Below are 14,428 nucleotides of genomic sequence, written 5' to 3'. Positions count from 1 at the left end.
CCACAAAGTGCACCTAGCCTGGCACAAGCGCTGTGGTAACGACACTAAGTGGCAAAGGTCGTTGTTGTGTGGAGTGTATGGTGTGTGGAGTGTATAATGCGTGGAGCGTATTTATGTGGGGTGTGCCGTGTGTGTGGATTGTAAAGCATGTGTGTGGTGTTTGTGGCGTGTGTGTGTGTGGTGTATAGAGTGTGTGCGTGGCGTGTTTGTATGGCGTGTGTGTGGCATATAGTGCGTGTGTGTGACGTGTAGGGCGTGTGTGTGTAGCGTGTGTGTGGTTTTGTTGTCCCCATAACAATGTGGCCTCGTGCTGTGCCACTAACCACCAAATTACTCTCTTTGAACGCACTCCTTACTGTTACTGAGTTAGGCTGTTTGTGACGATTGCACCGCATGACTGATGCGATCTTTATCATTGCTCTAGCACGTGCACTCTCGTGACTGATGCACTCGAATTTACCGACGCACGCTTTGACGAGCGATCAACATCGTCATCAACCATGATCAACTTGAAGGATAGGGTTAGAGGGGTTAATGTTCATCTGGAGGGGTTAGGGTTAGAGCCGTTCATTTTCATCTGGAGGTCTTAGGGTTAGATGGGGTTCATGTTAATCTGGAGCGGTTATAGCGGTTCGTGTTGATATGGGGAGGGGTGCAGGTTCGAACGGTCCGTCTAGCATCTGCACACAACCTGTTCCCATCGCTCCGTCTCCATGGTCGACGTCCTATTGGGCCCCCCACCATCCCTTATAGCCATGCCGAGTCCCGCGCGAGCCCACTCCACTCTTCTCAACGGCCAAATAAAAATTGCTCTCGCCCGCCAATGTTTTCTAATCCCAACGCGCCAATTAATTTGTCGTATACTCTTCGCCTTCTGCCGATCTCTGGTCTCTAGCACTGGTGAGACAAGTCCAAAAAGAAGGCCGTCTCTGGCGTAGGCCAATCGGTTTCAAAGGCAACGCATATATATTATCGGAGCGTGTTTGTTCACACGTTTTGCCACAAGCACATGTGGTTCATGCAGTGTGTGGCGGATTGGGAGCGAGGACGAGCGAGGTTGTTGTTGTTTCCGAGAGCTGAGAGCTTGAGCTGCTGGGTGTGAACGCCTCGTCTTGGAACAGCGGCCTTCACAGGTGCTCGCTGGCAGCATGTTCCTGGCAGACGGGGATGTTTCCTGTTTTGCACCCAGAATCGGGATATCCAGCTACCCGAGTGACACTGTGCGGTTGGAGTGCAAACTGCAAAACTCGACACTTGACACTAACCTGTTTGTGTCTCAGTCCATGAGACACTTTTATATATATATATCTTTTATATAAGAAAACAAACTGTCAAATTAACATTGTGTTGGATTATTTCATGCCAAGCAACTTTTTACATCAATTACGAATGTACAATTTTATTTACACATAATTTTGTTTATATATATAAAATTGACAATGTTGCATGGCAGGATCAGTGGCAGATCCGAGGGAGTTGGGGTAGGGGGGGTGTGTTTAAATATTTACCAGAGAAAATACGTGGAATGTTGTTTATATATATACATACACACATTAATGCAAACCCATATTTAAAAAGCTAAAACTATCGGGACCACCCCCCTTGGAACATGCGCAGGACCGTGGTAGATGGAGACACATTAGGGAGGCCTTCAGCCAGCAGTGGATTGATCATGACTTGTGATGACATTGACAAAATCCATGGAGAGTATCACCGAAAACATATTTTTGTCCTCATAAACCAGTTTTTCTTGTGTTTAGATTGTTGGCCCCCCACCCACGCACCTCCGATTAGCACGGTTGGATGCGTACAGTGCAACAGAAGTTCAACATACATACACGGATTACATAAACTCTCTGACATATGGATGACAGCCGGAGCCAGTGTGTCACGCTGTGTAATGTCCAGGCAGAGGCGATCACGCTTGATGATGATGCCGCTGACACTGCCGCTGCCTGGAGGAATAACCGTGTGGCTATTTCCGTGAAGAAACGGATTTCGGGCTGCGGAGTCTTTCATTAGCGAAGGGGACATTGATCGCCCTTGAGCGGAGGCCGTGCGGTCGGGGAGGGTGTTCTTCTGCCGACTCTTCCCCGTGCACGTGCTGCAACTGATTTGCATTGAGCATTCGGGGGCAGCTGTTCTCTGCGACGGCGAATGAAACCCGCGCGCGCGAGTCTTGGACGACCGTTAGGGGGTGGTGGGGCTGGCAGCGTTACGAATGTACACCCCTGTGTATCGGTGTATCTGGCTATTTATCGGTGCTCTGCGTGCAAGAACAAAACGCCCACAATGCACACGTTCTCAATCGTTGCTGTCTCTCTCTCTCTGTCTGTTCCTCCTCCTCCGTGTGCTCAATCCACGCTGTCGCTATTTTTCCCTTCCTGCCCCCCCTTGACTGGAAAAAACTTCCCCTCCACATTAAACAGTCACCTTCACCCGCTCGTTTCTGCTCCTCACTAAAAACTCTCTTATTGTTCTCTAGCTCACCCCACGACCCCTTAATCTCCTCCTCAAAACCACCACCCTCACTGTTCCTCCTTCATATTCGCATTACATCGCTATCACTCACTAACCCCCATTCATTCAATCCATTCATCATCATTCCTGTCATTAATTTCGCCTTCACCGAATTCACGCATCACAGATTTTCCCACTGTTTCCTCTCATCTACTTCTTTCACCTTATCTCCACTATTACATTGACACGTGTACCGTACGCCTTTTGGTGTCCTCTGGTCTAACACCGTTTGAGACGAGGCTCAAAAGAAAGCTGTCTCTGGTGTGCACCGATCAGTTTCAAGGACAATGCATAGAATATCAGAGTATGTTTTTTGTTCGTATTTTCACCACAAGCATTGTGATTAATGCAGACATGATTCCTTGTAAAAGGTTTAAGTTTTGTGTTTTAACATCTCAACACCTGTTTTGTTGCCAGAAAAAATGGGAAAAACCCTATTGTCACGAGTACCGCTGTTAATTATTCGTAAAGTGCCTTCGTTAAGGCGCTATATAAATTCCGTTAAGATAAGATAAGATATCGTCAAATCTCGGAAGCGAAGCAGTATATTTCAGCCTGGATAGACAGTTGGATGAATGGGTGACTGCCATCCACAGAAGATCTGTTGCTGTCTTTAGCCCACTCGAACCAAACGTGGTCAACTAACGTCCTGCTTGCACAAACAACATGGGCAGGCCTGCGTCCAGCAGTGGATTGGCACAAGGGCATGGGTGTCCTACAATACAGGACGGTCTCTGAGTGAGCGTGGTTGTTTCTGACCGATGCAGACCCGGTCAGCGGGGGCCGGACGACCTGGAGATAATCTACGAGGAGCTTCTTCACATCAAGGCCCTCTCCCATCTCTCCATCACGGTGAGTGCACAGATCCGACTCCTGCTCAAGCTTAGCAGAAGACTCGATGGATGGAAAACAATGTATGTCTACCCGGAGCAATGTTTACGTGCATTAGCTTAGCGGTACAAGGCAGCATTGACACTCGACTCTTAGTGATGCTTCACATTTAGGTTATTCGAGCAAAAGCAGCATTGAGGTATATGCATGAGTGTTTGTGTTTTTTATTGCTGTGAATTAAACGAATTGAATGCAAAATATGTAACTACTTAAGAAACCGTGCCATTGACACTATGAGAATCCAGACAACCCACGAGTGCTGAGGTTTCTTTACAAAATGAGTCACGCGGTCCAGTGTGAACGGGGGTTAGAGTTCAACTTGAAGGATAGGGTTAGAGGGGTTAATGTTCATCTGGAGGGGTTAGTGTTAGATGGGGTTCGTGTTCATCTGGAGGGGTTAGTGTTAGATGGGGTTCGTGTTCATCTGGAGGGGTTAGGGTTAGAGCAATTCGTGTTCATCTGGAGGGGTTAGGGTTCGAACGGTTCGTGTTGATATGGAGGTGCTGCCGCACTGCGCTGTTTCACCGTCCGGCGCGTGTGTGCGATGTCGTGGGTGCAGGTGAGGCGGGAGCTGGCCAGCGTACTGATCTTTGAATCCCACGCCAAAGCTGGCACCATCTGTAAGTGGCCACGCGCGTCCTTCCAAGCAATGCTTTAACCCACTAAGTGGCAGTTTTCTTTTTTTATTTTCACTTTTAAATGCATTCTTTAATTCCCCATATTTCACCTTGACACCGAATGAGGAGATTGGTGTGACTCCCGTTTATCTGACTTGATCTGCATTTTTTTAAAACTGTTATTCAGTTTCTACAGATGTTTGCATCCAAATTCCATCTTTGGAAGCATGACATGAATAGGTTTACAGTTCAAGTAAACCAACCAACAGAATGTCTTTGTCAATGTTTCTCGTCCATATTTGCTGGCAGGTAACACGCACAGATTATAAACACTTCTGGACGCTCCGCTTTACTTGATTTAAATTGAAGGGCGCGCGATTGCTCGCAATGACTCGCGGTTGCATTTGCCCTCCGCAGTGTTTAACCAGGGCGAGGAGGGCACCTCGTGGTACATCATCCTCAAGGGCTCCGTCAACGTCGTCATCTATGGAAAGGTAATGGAGCTGCAGGTGCAGAGCAGCCCTCCCTTCTCAAGTCTGCGCCACTTAACCCTAACCCGTTTGCGTCTCAATCCATGAGACACTTTTATTTATGGTATATATATATAATTTATAATAATAACAAAACACAGTAGAATTAACATTGTGTCGGATTAAGTAATGTTAAACATCTCTTTTACATCAATTACGAATGTAAAATATAATTTAGATATGTAACAATATATATAATATTGAGAATGTTGCATGGCAGAATCACTGGCAGATCCTAGGATGTTGGGGGAGGAGGGGATGGGGGCGATGGGGGTGATTTCCACCCCCCTACCCCTGAAACTGTGGAAATTGGCGCGTTGCACTTCTGTGCACTTGAGGGTCACTGCAGGTGATCGTGAAACGCGAGCCTTCCTCCTGTGTTCGACCATCTCTGTGGCCACCGTCCGTTCTCATGGTTTTAAGGAAGCCGCAACTTCACTGGCCACAGAGGCCTCCGTTTTGTTCACAGTGGAGCATTTCTGGAAGGATGTTTGTGTGAACGAGGAGATGAGTGTCAGGGTGGCAGAGAAGAGCGTGCGTGAGTCTGCGCTTCGTGAGTGTCCAGCCTCTACGGGTGCCGCGGTGGCGAGATGTTAACTACCTCGCCTGATATACAGCAGGTTGTGGGTTCGATCCTGACCCTGATGCCTGTATACTTGGAGTTTGCTTGTTTTCTCTCCCCGTGGTCACGTGGAGTTGTCTTCGGGTCCTCCGGTTTTTTCCTCCGCATTTAGAAACATGCATTTAAGAGTATTTGGCTGCTATGAAATTTCCACTTGGTAAGCCACTTCGTTGGGCTATCATTTGTGGCCACGTCGCTTCTGAAAAAGAGCTATACAGCTCAGTGGGCTTACTCGGTAAAAAAAAAAAATATATAGTTTTGCAGGCTTCCCAAACACCCATCTCACTCCAGGCTGTCTCCTGTAAGTCTGCCGACTCCGGTAAAGGCTGACGTCTCCTGTAAGGCGCGGCCCCGTGAGGTGTGTGGGGTACGGCGGTGGGTGGATTACCGAGGCGTGTCCGTGGTGGTGTGTGTGTCGCAGGGCGTTGTGTGCACGCTCCACGAAGGCGATGATTTTGGAAAGCTGGCCCTGGTGAACGACGCTCCTCGGGCGGCCTCCATTGTCCTGCGAGAAGACAACTGCCACTTCCTCCGTGTGGACAAAGAGGACTTCAACCGAATCCTGCGAGTATGTTTCGCTTTGCAGCCAAACTCTGGGGGCGATTTAAAGTGCAGAGATCTGGGCTACAGGGGGTGGCAGGGGATGAGGGCTCTGGCCTCGGATGAATGGTATTAATAAGCATTAACACCATTCATCATTCGTGCAATGAGCCAATTTTAATATCGGTATCAATACCACGGCGATGGGTACGTAGCTAGACATTTATTAATTACTTGAGATCGATTCTTACACCCATAATACATACATAAACTTAAGCATTTCATAATTATCTATTTATTATTAATGACAATTATATCCCACTAATACGCTGCTACTTTTGGTTAATGACGCAAACAAAACTATGCAAACGAGATGAAAATAAATGAGAAATGATACAAATTACTCGCTAGAGGTGAGTCGCCAAGATAATTGATTCTCGTTTTGAATTATGACCCCAAATCGTGACAATAGCATCACTGGGAGGAGGAGGAGGGCAGAATGGTTCCATGCCCATAGTGAACACGATCCGTTCGCCTAACGGTACGGCAACCACCAAAGACAAAGATCCTCCGTATAGCCTTAACAAACTGTTGGGGCAAGTGTTTTTTATCGAGCTTCTATGAAGACCGGCACGGCACACGAGGGGGTGGGTGGTGGCCAGCATGATGCCTAGCCACCTTTGTCTCCCCAATGGCGATGTTTACACATCGCACAACGTACTCATGAGAGGCTGAGTCAACCTAGGGGAGGCCCAGAATCCGGTTAAGAGATTCGGCACTTGTGTTGGCCATGGGCGAAAATGGAAACTTGTGTCATCGAGTTAGCGTAGTGTAGCTCGTTACTCAGTGCGCTACGCTAACCGTTGCGACCATCACCACCGTGTGCCCCCCCTCGCCCCTCCCTGCAGGATGTGGAGGCCAACACGGTGCGGCTCAAGGAGCACGGCCAAGACGTCCTGGTGCTCGAGAAGATCCCGTCGGGGGGCAGGGTGGCCCTGCAGGGCGGTTCCCAGGTGCACTACAAGTAAGCCCTGCTGCCCGGCCCAGATGCACCCATCCTCACATTGCAGCAAACTCAACGCCGTTGGGCATTCACACGCGCAACCAACATCAAGTTTGTATTTTGAAATGTGAATCGTTCCATGCCCACACAGCGAACACGAGCCGTTCACCTAGCGGTGCGGCGACCACCAAAGACACAGATCCCGAATTCGACTTTGGTCTGTTGATTCCGAATGTTAAACATCATTGTCATGGCGACGATTCTCGATGTTTCAATATCCCTGTCTACGCTGAAGAGGCAAATGTGAACCGCGATGCTTGTGAACTTTTCGCCGTGACGCTGTTGGACCCCAGCTGCTGACCACCCGCCGGCTCCGGTGGCGTAACTACCGGGTGCGCAGGCGGTGCAACTGCACCGTGGGGCCCATGGGCCAGAGGGGCCCACGGGCTGGGCTCTGAAGAGGGAGGTGATATTGAACAAGAGGCCCCATTTCATTCCGTGCGCCAGGGCCCAGGCGAGCCACTGAACGGCGCTCGTGTCTTTCTCACGCCACCAGGTACTCGGTGATGTCCGGGACCCCCGACAAGATCCTCGAGCACCTGCTGGAGACGATGCGGCCCGACACCAAGTTCGATGACACGAAGGGTAAGCCGCCTCCCCGACCAGCGCGCTCCATCGCTTCTAAAACCCAACGCCGCAGTCGACCGTTTGTAATCCGTTTGAAGGCATTGTACGTGGAGTTTCACACGTAGGCTTTCGCGACCAATATCATCAATCTTGATTTGAAGCTTTCGTGACTGCAGGAATCCATACTCTTTGGTTCTTTCGGTAAAGTCACGTAAGGTGTAATAATAATAGATCACGACGTTTCGATCGCACCACAAGCAATCGTCATCAGGTGGGACAACCACAGCAAGAAAAAACTGACCGACTTCAGCAGTTTTTTTTTGCTCTGGTTGTCCCACCTGATGACGATTGCTTGTGTTGCGATCGAAACGTCGTGATCTATTATTTTTCTACCTTGCGTGACTTCACCGAAAGAACCAAAGAGTAATATCATCAGTAATGCAGGTTTATTGGGGTAGATTGCGATCTCACCCAAAAAAAAATCTGTATTATGGATTGTACGTGAATTATCATCATCATCATCATCCTCACGACCCATGGGGCAGATAGTCCGTACGTGTCCACTGCACATTTCGTTATTTTTTTCCACTTTCCTCAGTCTTGTGCCAGTGTGCTCAAGAAGTGCAACATCTCTCTGGCACCAATCTCGTCAAGCCATTCTCTATGAGGTCTACCTTTCTTTCCGGCTCCTACCATTACTTGAACAATGCCACCGAATGACATTATCTAATGGAAATAGACCGATAAGACACAACTGCGATTTGGTATCCACTGGGATTCATCTAACTCGGGCCGCTCTTGTGCAATGCGCGCACACGGCACGCACGCTCGCGCATCGTGTCACGGGTTTCCTCCCGGCCCCTCGCTCTGCGTGGAGATTGATGGCAGCCCCGTCGTGTTTCCTCGCAGAAACCTTCCTGGGAGACTTCCTGCTCACCCACGTGGCGTTCATGCCGAGCAGCCAGCTGTGCCCCGCTCTCATGGGACAATATCCTGCCCTGCCGCGCAAGCGCACACACACGCGCGTCACGAACAACGACGATGGCGGGCGCGCTAGCAGGCCTGGCGTCCAAGAGAGGCGTCCGTCCCGAACGCTTAGCTCGGATTAATGGCACGCTGCCGATGCTGAATCGCGGCGGCTTCTTTGAAATCAATTTTAAGTTGACTGAACGACGCAGCTGCTTTAGAGGTTCCGTCAATGAATGAGGGGGGGGCATCTTAACGCATGGAGAGGCGAGACATATCCATCGAAGCAACCGCTGTCGCCCGCTGTTCGCATTCATACACGAGCCGTGCTCGCACTTGCACCTGCAGCGCGTGCATGGGCGGAGTTTACAGGGGTGGGGGGGGGGGGTACAGGGGGCAATGCCCCGCCCAAACGGGGCACCTTTATTAATTATTATTTTTAGTAGTTTATAATAAATGTATTTATATAATGTAAATTTCTTTATGAAATGCACCCACGATTCCTAATGTGAGGGACAAAGCGAACTTCTTCCTCCCCCCCCCCCCCCAAATATAGAAGTCAAAATCCACCAATGAGCGCGCTTGTATCACATTTGTACACAGCGTCGAAATCCCTCTTTGCACACAACGCTCTGCACTCGCTGCTGATTGAGCGTTGGCGTTTTAAACATCCTCCACGGTGAAGACCCTCCGCCTGATCGGCGCCGTCAACGCCTGGGATTGCACGCGCTAAGCCAAGCTACGTGGAATGAAGACCGATGTAGCCACCGGTCTCCTGCACACCCTCGTGTGACGTCGCCGTCCGGCGTTATCGGAGCACCGGCACGGACGCCATTGATCTTTGTTAATTGCCCACGTGGTTTGTGCTCTGCTGCCGCGATCACAGCTCCCGTCCTCGTTGGATGTCTGACACGATTCTCGGTAATGTCACCGCGGCAGGGTTTTTTCTCCGCCGCCGCGCCGCCTGGCTCCACGGTGCGTTCTCCGGATCGTGCCCGCGTGTTTTTCGGCGTGACGTCCCGCGTTTCGCCCCACGCGCCGGGGAACGTCTAAACAAAACGCCGCCGTTCGACATCTCGGAACGCTTGCCAAACTCCAGCCGCCGGCCACCGGGCGGTGTACGGCCGGCCAATTCTCCGAGCGTGGGCGACGGCAAACCGAACGCGACGTGCGACGGCCGCGTGCGTCGCGTTCGGCGAGACACCGCGAGCAGGGGGCTCCCGTGCGTGTCCTTGACGAGGCCGCCGCACGTACCACGCCGAGTCGACGCGGTCGCAGGGCTCGGAGCAGGAGAAGGCCGACTACTCGCTGAGCACCAAGCGGCGCGTCGTGCGGCTCGTGCTGCAGTGGGCGACCGTTTACGCGGAGCTCCTCCATGAGGACGTCGCCGCCACCGCCTTCCTCGAGGTTCCAGCCGCTCACGCACACGTACACGCGCACGTACACGCGCATGTACACACGCACGTACACGCGTGTACACACACACTCGCACATGTACACGCGTGTGGTGTGAGTGGAGGTGAGGGTACTGAGCGAGCGAGGTGTGCCTCTGATTCTGCAGGAGTTCCACATCTCAGTGCTGGATGACGCACGTTTGCATCCCAGCCTCAAGGAAGACCTGACCGAGCTGGAGAAACTCAAAGCCAGGACGTGAGCACGGCCGAGCAAAGGCCTAAACACGACAGCACATGTCCGCGTGTTGTTTTAGTCGTTGTGATGTTTTTATGCATTTCTGTTAACGAAGTTACGTACTTGCTTTTCAGTTTATCGAACGGCATCCAAAACAAGTCCACGCCGAAGGCAAGTGTCCTTACTGACCCATGCGTATGTGCACGAACGACTGAAATACTTGATACTTCAGCGATGCGCGGTGTTACGGAATAAACAAAAAATGTCATCATTGGCCTCCGTGGGTCTCGCGATGACACGTTCTCTCCCGTGTACCCCTGTGCACCGCGGAGTTGAGGGGAGCGGCGGGGATACGAGTTTTTTTCCCGCACTCCACATTCATGTCTGCCCTCCCCGCGCCCCCCGCCCCCCCACAGAAACGTCTCCTGCGGCAGTTCAGCATTGGAGAGGAGCGTCTGCAGAAGTGTCAGCCCATCCGAGGGACTGATGAGAGTGAGCAGTGCCCCACACGCAGCCGTCATCAACACACCACCGGCGCCTGTGTCGTGCGTCGCGCGTGCCAGATTGCCGAGTGTCGGAAAACGCGCCTCGCGTCGTCGGAAACGTCCCCGGTAGAAGAGACTCAAAATTTGATGTTGCAGGGCTTAAAGACGCACAGGTGGGGTAAAGTTTTTTTCCGCAAAATGAAATATCAAAAGAGACCACAGGCAATTGGGACCTGGATATTATAGTGCCCTTTCAAAGAGTGTTTGTTCAAGATTGCGCCCGTTACCTGCTGCGATGAGAAACATGATTATTTTATCCCGGTTTAAATATGAAAGGGGCCTTAATGGAGTGTCCAAGCCATTTTATTTGCTACATGATATGCAATTACTGTGGAAGTCTCTGACGTTCGGTGCACAATTTCAGGACTATATATATATAAAACCCTACTATCTTGAGTGCACTAAGTGTGCATCATGAAGATGATTATAGGATGACACTTCCCCTGTCCTCCCGTTTTTGGCCCTAACTACTGCTGCTTGACCCCCCCCCCCCCCCCCACATCTCTCTACGTGCTCATGCCTCTTGCACTCCCGCGCACACGTACACAGCGCGCAGCGTTTAACCGTTGCCTCCCTCTGTGCGCCCCACTCCACCCGCACCGCCCCGGTTGACGTGCAGTCCTCTTCAAAGTCTACTGCACGGACCACACCTACATGACGATCCGGGTGCCGATGGCCGCCACCGTGAGGGAGGCGATAGCGCCGACGACCGACAAGCTGGGCGCCGCCGAGGAGCTGGTGCTCGTCAAAGTCAGCTCTGCCGGCGGTGAGACGGCGAGACGGGGCACGTGCACGGAGGGGGATCCCCTCTCTTTAAATAATACTCATGTGCACCCCCACACCCCCACACCCCCACACCCCCACCTCCACACCCCCACCTCCACACCCACACACCTCCACACCCCCACACCCACACCCCCACACCCACACACCCACACACCCCCACACCCCCACACACCCCCACACCCACACACCCCCACCCTCACACCCCCACCCCCACACCCACACACCCCACACCCCCACCCCCACACCCCCACACCTCCACCCCCACACCCCCACACCCACACACCTCCACACCCCCACACCCCCACACCCCCCACACCCCCACCTCCACACCCACACACCCCCACACCCCCACCCCCACACCCCCACACCTCCACCCCCACACCCCCACACCCACACACCCCCACACCCCCACCTCCACACCCCCACACCCCCACACCCCCACACCTCCACACCCCCACCCCACACCCCCACACCCCCACACCCCCACCCCCACACCCCCACCTCCACACCCCCACACCCCCACACCCCCACACCCCCACCCCCACACCCCCACACCCCCACACCCCCACCTCCACACCCCCACACCCCCACACCCCCACACCCCACCTCCACACCCCCACACCCCCACACCCACACACCCCCACACCCCCACACCCCCACACCCACACACCCCCACACCCCCACACCCCCACCCCCACACCCCCACCCCCACACCCCCACACCCCCACCTCCACACCCCCACACCCACACACCCCCACCTCCACACACCCCACCCCCACACCCCCACCCCCACACCCCCACACCCCCACCTCCACACCCCCACACCACACACCCCCACCTCCACACCCCACCCCCACACCCCCACCTCCACACCCCCACACCCCACCCCCACAACCCCACCCCCACCTCCACACCCCACCCCCACACCCCCACCTCAACACCCCACACCCCCACACCCCCCACACCCACACCCCCACACCCCCACACCCCCACCCCCACACCCCCACCTCCACACCCCCACACCCCCCACCCCCACACCCACACACCCCCACCTCCACACCCACACACCTCCACACCCCCACACCCACACCCCCACACCCACACACCCCACACCCCCACACACCCACCCACACACCCACACACCCCCACACCCCCACACACCCCCACCCCCATACTCCACCCACACACCCCCCACACCCCCACACCCCCCACACACCCCCACCCCCATACCCCACCCCCACACCCACACACCCCCCACCCCTCACACCCCCACCCCCACACCCACACACCCCCACACCCCCACCTCACACCCCACCCCCACACCCACACACCCCCACACCCCCACACCCCCACCTCCACACCCCCACCCCCACACCCACACACCCCCACACCCCCACCCCCACACCCCCACACCTCCACCTCCACACCCCCACCCCCACACCCCCACCCCCACACCCACACCACCCCCACACCCCCACCTCCACACCCCCACACCCCCACACCCCCACACCCCCCCACACTCCACACCCCCACCCCCACACCCACACACCCCCACACCCCCACCCCACACCCCCACCCCCACCTCCACACCCCACCCCCACACCCCCACCTCCACACCCCCACACCCCCACACCCCCACACCCCCACACCCCCACCTCCACACCCCACCCCCACACCCACACACCCCCACACCCCCACCTCCACACCCCCACGACCCCCACACCCCCACACCCCCACCTCCACACCCCCACACCCCCACACCCCACCACACCCACACACCCCCACACCCCCACACCCCCACCCCCACACCCCCACCCCCACACCCCCCACACCCCCACACCTCCACCTCCACACCCCCACCCCCACACCCACACACCCCCACACCCCCACCTCCACACCCCCACACCCCCACACCCCCACCTCCACACCCCCACCCCCACACCCCCACACCCCCACACCCCCACACCCCCACACCCACACACCCCCACCCCCACACCCACACACCCCCACCTCCACACCCACACACCTCCACACCCCCACACCCACACACCCCCACACCCCCACACACCCACCCACACACCCACACACCCCCACACCCCCACACACCCACCCACACACCCACACACCCCCACACCCCCACACACCCCCACCCCCATACCCCACCCCCACACCCACACACCCCCACCCTCACACCCCCACCCCCACACCCACACACCCCCACACCCCCACCCCCACACCTTCACACCCCCACACCCCCACCCCCCACCCCCACACCCCCACACCCCCACACCGCCACACCCCCACCTCCACACCCCCACCCCCCCACACCCCCACACCCCACACCCCCACCCCACACCCCCACCCCCACACCCCCACACCCCCACCCCCACCCCCACACCCCACACCCCACCTCCACACCCCCACACCCACACACCCCCATACTCCACCCCCACCCCCCCACCCCCACACCCCACACCCCCACCTCCACACCCCACACCCACACACCCCCACCTCCACACCCCACCCCCACACCCCCACCTCCACACCCCCCACACCCCCACACCCCCACCTCCACACCCCCACACCCCCACCTCCACACCTCCACACCCCCACACCCCCACACCCCCACACCCCCACACCCCCACCTCCACACCCCCCACACCCCCACACCCACACAGCCCCCACCTCCACACCCACACACCTCCACACCCCCACACCCACACACCCCCACACCCCCACACACCCACCCACACACCCACACACCCCCACACCCCCACACACCCCCACCCCCATACTCCACCCACACACCCCCACACCCCCACACCCCACACACCCCCACCCCCATACCCCACCCCCACACCCACACACCCCCACCCTCACACCCCCACCCCCACACCCACACACCCCCCACACCCCCACCTCCACACCCCCACCCCCACACCCACACACCCCCACACCCCACACCTCCACCTCCACACCCCCACCCCCACACCCACACACCCCCACCTCCACACCCCCACCCCCACACCCACACACCCCCACACCCCCACACCCCCACACCCACACCCACACACCCCCACACCCCCCACCTCCACACCCCCACCCCCCACACCCACACACCCCCACCTCCACACCCCCACCCCCACACCCAC

The 14,428-nt window shown here is 55.7% G+C and overlaps 1 protein-coding gene across 10 annotated transcripts in view; it reads left to right on the top strand.

Moving 5' to 3' along the window:
* The window catches only part of RAPGEF4 (Rap guanine nucleotide exchange factor 4), a 92,627-nt gene that overhangs the window by 66,900 nt on the left and 11,299 nt on the right, over positions 1-14,428 (top strand). For all 10 annotated transcript variants that reach the window (XM_078866888.1, XM_078866880.1, XM_078866955.1 and 7 more), the window contains 12 exons: positions 3,288-3,372; positions 3,971-4,031; positions 4,446-4,522; positions 5,602-5,748; positions 6,629-6,744; positions 7,280-7,368; positions 8,260-8,338; positions 9,567-9,723; positions 9,878-9,966; positions 10,080-10,116; positions 10,362-10,437; positions 11,110-11,256. In XM_078866888.1, coding sequence (XP_078723014.1) covers positions 3,288-3,372; positions 3,971-4,031; positions 4,446-4,522; positions 5,602-5,748; positions 6,629-6,744; positions 7,280-7,368; positions 8,260-8,338; positions 9,567-9,723; positions 9,878-9,966; positions 10,080-10,116; positions 10,362-10,437; positions 11,110-11,256 — 1,160 coding nt within the window. The remainder of the gene's footprint in view (positions 1-3,287; positions 3,373-3,970; positions 4,032-4,445; positions 4,523-5,601; positions 5,749-6,628; positions 6,745-7,279; positions 7,369-8,259; positions 8,339-9,566; positions 9,724-9,877; positions 9,967-10,079; positions 10,117-10,361; positions 10,438-11,109; positions 11,257-14,428) is intronic.

This window comes from Lampetra fluviatilis, chromosome 2 (genome assembly GCF_964198595.1).
Source record: "Lampetra fluviatilis chromosome 2, kcLamFluv1.1, whole genome shotgun sequence".
Lineage (NCBI taxonomy): Eukaryota > Metazoa > Chordata > Hyperoartia > Petromyzontiformes > Petromyzontidae > Lampetra > Lampetra fluviatilis.
Note: the sequence above shows the minus strand (reverse complement) of the source record. Positions and strands in the feature narration are given on the sequence as shown.